The 7500-nt window shown below is 45.2% G+C and overlaps 1 protein-coding gene across 1 annotated transcript in view; it reads right to left on the bottom strand.

The window, feature by feature from the left end:
* LOC143277761 (cathepsin L-like) overlaps positions 1–7500 on the bottom strand; it is a 15151-nt gene that overhangs the window by 5772 nt on the left and 1879 nt on the right. The window contains exons 2-4 of the mRNA XM_076582663.1: positions 4354–4481; positions 3512–3652; positions 1–21 (exon numbers count right to left, since the gene is read on the bottom strand). The exon at positions 1–21 is cut by the window's left edge and continues 119 nt beyond it. Of these exons, the coding sequence (XP_076438778.1) occupies positions 1–21; positions 3512–3652; positions 4354–4478 (287 nt within the window). The 5' untranslated portion in view covers positions 4479–4481. The remainder of the gene's footprint in view (positions 22–3511; positions 3653–4353; positions 4482–7500) is intronic.

Genomic DNA, 7500 nt, shown 5'->3' with positions numbered 1-7500 from the left:
TGGCCCTGTCGCATTACGTCACTGACGTCACATCACCGCTACCCTCTGTCGGTTATCATCGTCACTTCCGCTTTTTTTTTTTCTTTTTCTTTTTTTAGAATAGAATAGCAATGGAACAGAACAGAGTGGAATAGAATGGAACGGAGCAGACCGGGATAGAATAGAATAGAGTGGGATAGAATGGAATAGAATAGAATGGAGTAGAATGGAACGGAATAGAATGGAATAAAATAGAGTGGGATAGAATGGAATGGAAAGGAATCAAATGGAGAGAGCCGGAGTAGGGAAGAGAAGAGAGATGGAGAAGAATAACGACTATAGAATGAATAAATTAGTTGCGTAATGGTGGCAAAGGAATCTGGATTAGCCCGTGAACTGAAATCAAACAAAATGACGAATGGACGGGGTGGAATAGAATTAGTGGCCAGTACGATGTCGGAGATCACCACGTTGAAGGGGAAAAAGGAAAAGCAGACGTCGGTGAACCTCCGATACCCATCTGACCAGATCTACTCACGAACTCGATTGGGTGAAACAACAAAGAAGAGACAGGAAACAGACATGAAACACGAACAAAACCACGGCGGCAAATCACAAAAACAACGATGATGATGACGTGATGGGACCAAAGGTTAAGCGTTCGAATAAGGAAGTCGAATAGAATGAGCGAAACTGATACGATTGGAGACGGTGGATTGTTTTTTCACGTGTGTTGACTGATCAGAATACATTTTAAGAGTCGACCACATAATGATATTAGACGCAAGAGTGGGCATAGCGACGCTCACTCAGTAAAAACACAGGAAGCAGAATCAATAAAAACAAGACTTTCCGCCTCCTCTAATTACCCAAATTACTCTGCAGCCAACCAAACACAATATCTCAAAAATAAAAAACCACCTCCAGAAACATAAGGAAGAACAGTCTCTCCTTCTCATATTAGTTATCTTTCAGTTTGTTTGAAAAAAAATAAACCAACACACACATCAACAATGTGGATGACAAACGTTTAGGGGAGAGAAAAGGATGGTGTTGTGGTGGTGTGTGTGTGCGCGCGCTATATATATTATGATACAGTAATACGATTTGATCTTGGGGGATAGGTCATTCAGCGTTAAAGAGAAAAAAAGAAATCATTTTCAAGTAGACAGGCATTGTCATTAAGCCGTAGCAGAGCGTAATCCACACTAACAACACGAGTATCAGAAAGAAATGCTGCGATGTAAACTGGAAGCCAACTTCAGCGCGTTCGCTTTGAGCGCAATTCAGTCAAAAACTCCATTCAGAAAGCGAGAAAGCTTTGACACGGTCTCGTCGTCATCAGCTCCTGCATCAGTGCAGGCAAATTGTGTGTGTGTGTGTGTGTGTGTGTGAGTGAGTGAGATCGAAAATCACTGACTTGTTCTCACACACACACACACACACACACACACCTAAGGAAATGTTGCACCTGCCGCTGAACAATGACTGAGGAGGAAAAATATCATGAACATCGTTCATTATTTCCCGAGGAAAAAACAACAACACGAAAAAGAAATTAAAAAAACATTTCCCTAACCCTAGAAATACCAGAGGCATGCTTCGGCTATTGCGCCCTCGGTTGAGAGGCCTGGCTACTGCAGAGGCTGAAGTCAAATGCGTGAATGACGTCAATGTTGTATGACGTTTTCCCAGCGAGGTCACATGGGTTCAAGGCTGTCGTGCGCGACAGTGACGGACAAAATGGTGAGTTTCAGTTTTCAGTTTCAGTTTCGAGTCACTACGTTCCGACAAATCCATATGAGCGACATCGCATGATCAGCACGGCAAATGCTTGACCAAGCTGCACAACCCAACGCGCTAGTAGTAAGGCCTTGAGTGCATGCATTATGATAATTATGCAAATTTCTGCACCTGCCAGAGTGGATTTCTTTCTGCATGATTTTGCCAGAGGACAACGCTTTTGTTGCCTTGGGTTCTTTTCTTTTGTCACTGCGGCAAGCGCCGCGTGCTGCACTGACACGGGACCTCGGTTTATCGTCTCATCCGAATGACTAGACGCTCAGTTTGATTTTCCTGTCAAAGGAAGGGTGAGAGCGAGATTCTTTTTCTTTTTCTTCTTCTTCTGCGTTCACTCGTATGCACACGAGTGGGCTTTTACGTGTATGACCGTTTTTACCCCGCCATGTAGGCAGCCATACTCCGTTTTCGGGGGTGTGCATGCTGGGTATGTTCTTGTTTCCGTAACCCACCGAACACTGACATGGATTACAGGACCTTTAACGTGCGTATTTGATCTTCTGCTTGCATATACACACGAAGGGGGTTCAGGCACTAGCAGGTCTGCACATATGTTGACCTGGGAGATCGTAAAAATCTCCACCCTTTACCCAAGCAGGCGCCGTCACCGTGATTTGAACCCGGGACCCTCAGATTGACAGTCCAACGCTTTAACCACTCGGCTATTGCGCCCGTCAGAGCGGGATTCGAACCCAGCCTTTCACGGACATTGCCTGTATTGACATAGAAATGTCTTAACCACTCTGCCACTACATAGATAATTATGTATGTATGTGCGTGTAGTTCAGGGCCTAACTACGTTAGGTTTTTTGCTGCTCAGTGGTCAGGCATTTTATGCAGATATGGTGTATCGTATATGGGTTTGTCCGAACGTAGTGATGCCTCCTTGAGTAACTTCAACTTCAACGGCAGATGAACGGCACACAAAGACTGAGAGAGAGAGGAGAGAGAGAGAAAAAAAGAGAGAGAAAAGAGAGTGAGAGGGGGAGAGAGAGAGAGTGAAGAGAGAGAGGGGGAGAGAGAGAGAGGAGAGAGAAAAGAGAGAGAGAGAGAAAAGAGAGAGAGGGAGAGAGAAAAGTGAGAGGAGAAAGAGAGAGAAAAGAGAGAGAAGAGGGAGAGAGAGAGAGAGACCCCGAAGCTGTGACAGAGACAGACAGACAGAGATAGAAAGAGAGACAGAAAGAGAGAAGAGGAGGGCAATGCGATTTTCACTGAGAGTGTGTGTGTATGTGTGTGTGTGTGTGTGTGCCTGTGTGTATGTGTGTGCGCGTGCGTGCGTGCGTGTGTGTGTGTGTGTGCGCGCATGCGTACGTGTCACTGATTTGTCTATGATGTGTTTGTATGAATACGAGAGAGAGAGAGAGTGGGTGTGTGTGTGTGTGTGTGTGTGTGCGCGCGCGCGCATGCGTACGTGTCACTGATTTGTCTATAATATGTTTGTATGAATACGAGAGTGAGAGAGAGAGAGAGAGAGAGAGAGAGAGAACAAATACCATTACATTTAAAAAAAAATTAAATTTCAGCAAAAAATAGTACAGGAAATGAACAATACCTCATGACATACTACGAGGCTGCAGTTTGGGTAGAAAAAGCATGCGCGCGCGAGAGAGAGAGACAGCGAGAGACAGACAGACAGAGACGGAGACAGACAGACAGAGACAGAGATAGACAGAGACACAGAGACAGAGACAGAGAGAGACAGACGGAGAGAGAGACAGACAGACAGACAGACAGAGAGCAGAGTGGAGCAAAAACCTGGACACTGACCATGTCCGCGTATTCATTGATTCCCACGTGGTAGGAGTGGACGCCGAGGTCAGCCTCCAGGTTATGCTTCTGGATGAAGTCCAGGTGATACTCCCACACCTTCCGCCTGTAACCCATAGCAACGCCCCGGCATAAACCCGTCACCATGACTACACTGATGCCTGAGTGACCCCCCGCAGGCATTTGGGGGTGGGGGGGTGGTGGTGGTGGTGGTAACACTGTCACTTACTCTTTACGTTACTGCTTATGTCACGAACACACACACACACACACGCACGCACACACACACGCACGCACACACACACACACACACACACACACACACACACACACACACAGAGCTATGGGTGTGCTGTATATCCGAGAATTGGAGAAAAAGAAGAGAGAAAAAAAGAAAGAAAGAAGGACAGGTCTAGAAAAAAGATCGAGGAAGGAGGAGGAGGATATGAAGGAGAAGAAGAAGAAGGAGGAGGATATGAAGGAGAAGAAGGAGGAGGAGAAGGAGGAGAAGAAGAAGAAGGAGGAGGGGGAGGATATAAAGGAGAAGAAGAAGGGGGAGGAGGAGGAGAAGAAGAAGAAGGGGGAGGAGGATATGAAGGAGAAGAAGGAGGAGGAGAAGAAGAAGAAGTAGGAGGAGAAAAAGAAGGAGAAGAAGAAGAAGGAGGAGTAGAAGAAGAAGAAGAAGGAAACAGCGACGTTGAAGATGAAAAAGGGACGAAAAAAGAATTCCACAAAAGACAGCACAATCGCTTCCACGGCTGTTACGTTGGTCACAGTCAGACATGACTGACCGTCTCACATACGCACCTGTACAGCTCTTCCTCAGCGTCCTTGTACACCTTGTTGAAGCTGTTCTTGAAGGTCTCCCACTCGGCATCAAGGTCAAGGCCACAGGCCAGGCCGACAGCGAGCACCAGCAGCAAGGCACGCATCGTCTGTGACGTGACAACAGGCAACATTAGTTTACAGCTGGGGCCAACAGCAAAGTGAGAGCTGTATTATCAATGGTTTCTTCTTTTGCAATGGGAAATCATTTACAGGTTGTTCTTTTGTGAAGGACAATGACTCTCAAACTAGGAGGTTAAATTGCACAATTGCACTGGCTCGTTGTGCTGCAGCCTGGGGGGATGGGGGGGGGGGGGGGGCTAGTTGGCCTTTGGGAACCATCCCCAGCGCCGACTGTCCTAAAACCCTCTTGGCCGAGAGAGTGGGGATGTAACTTGGGCAAGACACTCTTCGCTATAAATAAATTCAAACCTGGATAGTCGGGACTCCTCTGTTGTTCTGATGGTCATAGTCGAACACGACTGACTATCATATACAAGGCAATGGTGTTTGTCATCAGCATCATAATCGTCGTCGTCGTCGTCGTCGTCATTTTCATCGTTGTCATTGTCATCATCATTGTTGTCGTCGTCAGCATTATGCATCGTCACCCCACCACCATCTCCACCTCCACCACTACCACCATTATCATCATCATCATCGTCATCACTATCAAGTACCATCATCATTATAATTCATAATTCAGAAGTCAGCGATCATTGCACGTAACTGTTGCCTCTGGGACTTGTCAAAGCTCATATCACTTGTGGCGGGTAAATGTTCAGCATCATCATCGTAATCGTCGTTGTTGTCATCGATTTCATTATCATCATCGAGTCATTGTTGTCGTCGCCTTCATCATCATCATCATCACCCTACCACCATTACCACCCTTATCATTATCATCACTATTAGCATCCATCATCATTATAAGTCATCGAGTCATTGTTGTCGTCGCCTTCATCATCATCATCACCCTACCACCATTACCACCCTTATCATTATCATCACTGTTAGCATCCATCATCATTATAAGTCAGAGGACAGTGATCATCGCACGTGATTCTTGGGCCTCCAGGACTGGTCAATGGTCAGCTCATATCATTCACCGGGGGTAAACGGTCAACTGACAGACGTTGTAACAGTGTTATGATATGTGTATAAATATATATATATATATCGGTTATCGTGGATCAGAGGTCAAGGATATGGTTATCTTTCACGATACAATACAAGCGCTTTTGTCAGGCCTTGAGTGCATGCTTATGCGTTTGTGTCCCTATCAGAGTGGATTTCTTTTTACATAATTTTGCCAGAGGACAACACTCTCGTTGCCATGGGTTCTTTTTCAGTGCGCCAAGTGCGTGCTGCACACGGGACCTGGGTTTATCGTCTCATCCGAAAGACTAGACGCTCGGTTCGATTTTCCAGTCAAACTTGGGAGAAAGGGCGAGAGCGGGATTCGAACCCACACCCTCGGGGACTTTGTATTAGCAGCCGAGCGTCTTAACCATTCTGCCACCTTCCTCCAGACGAACACACGAACCTAGTTTAAGTGACCTATCTTGCTATCATCCGTACATGAGCTACATGAGTTATCGAAACCCCTTCCATCTTACTGACCCCAATGATTTGAACCATTTCCCAGTTCTCGTCCAGACATGTTGTTGAGTTCGGTATTGCAGTACTTGTTAGCACTTGACACACACTTCATTTATCATCACTGTTTTATTTATTCATTATTATTATTACTACCTTTTTTCATATTATAATTATTTATTACGCTTATCTATTATTTATTCACCTTTTTTTTTTCTTTTCTTTTTTCTCAAGGCCTGACTAAGCGCGTTGGGCTACGCCGCTGGTCAGGCATCTGCTTGGCAGATGTGGTGTAGCGCCGGTATATGGATTTGTCCGAACGCAGTGACGCCTCCTTGAGCTACTGAAACTGAAACTGAAACTGACACACAATGGATTGTGTGGACTTCACAACTGAAGGTAAGAACGAGAACAGTGAACTATCGACTGCGAAAAAAATAATAAAATCTGATACAACCATTGTTCTGTCCTTCACAGGCTTTGTGGCGGGGATTGTTAGTCACATGACCTATGCGCATGCGCCAAGCCAGGGTCAATGAAAGTCGTGAGCCGGAATAGTTATCGCACGAACACAATCAAATGAGAGAATGTTGGTCATTTACTGACATGTTATCTCAACCTTTGGCAATGTGGAACAAAAAGCTAAACACTTCAATGTTTAGATATCTTATTCTTCTTCGTTTGTGGGCTGCAACTCCCACGTTCACTCGTATATACACGAGTGGGCTTTTACGTCAGTGTATGATCATGGTTTTTTTAGTTGTTGTTTTTTTTACCCCACCATGTAGGCAGCCATTCTCTGCTTTCGGGGGTAATGTTTAGACATAGAATCAGAATGTTCACCTCGTCAATGTCGAGTGGTGGCCTAGTGGTAATGCGTCCGCCTTGAACTGAAAGCGAGAGAATTTGAGGGCGCGGGATCGAATCTCACAATCGCCAGAATTTCCCTCCCTTACACAAGACCTTCGATCAGTGGTGGGCTGGACGCTGGTCTTTCGGATGAGACGATAAACCGATGTCCCTGTGTGCAGTATGCACACACACACACACACACACACACACACACACACACACACACACACAACGAGTTATGATACGGTAAATTTCATACGAACTTTTCTTTAACGATATGTCTGTCCATATAGATATATTATATATAAATCACACACACACACACACACACACACACACACACACACATATATATATATAATTTTATATGTATATATATAATCATATATATATATATATATATATATATACCATCTGTCTCTCTCTATCTCTCTCTTCACATTGTCCACGAGCGAGGAAAGAAGTGACCTATGAGGAGAATATATGACCAGGAAACAGTGGTTCAAGTGTGATCTGCAATACAAAAAGAAGGAAAATCTTCTTCCCGCCTACTCGCCTACCCACACAGACGCACGCACACACGTCCGTCTAGGTGTGTGTGTGTGTGTGTGTGTGTGTGTGTGTGTGTGTGTGTGTGTGTGTGTGTGTGTTAGTGAGAATGTGTGTGTGTGTGTGTGT

Source organism: Babylonia areolata, chromosome 35 (genome assembly GCF_041734735.1).
Source record: "Babylonia areolata isolate BAREFJ2019XMU chromosome 35, ASM4173473v1, whole genome shotgun sequence".
Lineage (NCBI taxonomy): Eukaryota > Metazoa > Mollusca > Gastropoda > Neogastropoda > Buccinidae > Babylonia > Babylonia areolata.
The sequence above is the reverse complement of the archived record's forward strand: the minus strand, read 5'-3'. Positions and strand labels throughout refer to the sequence as shown.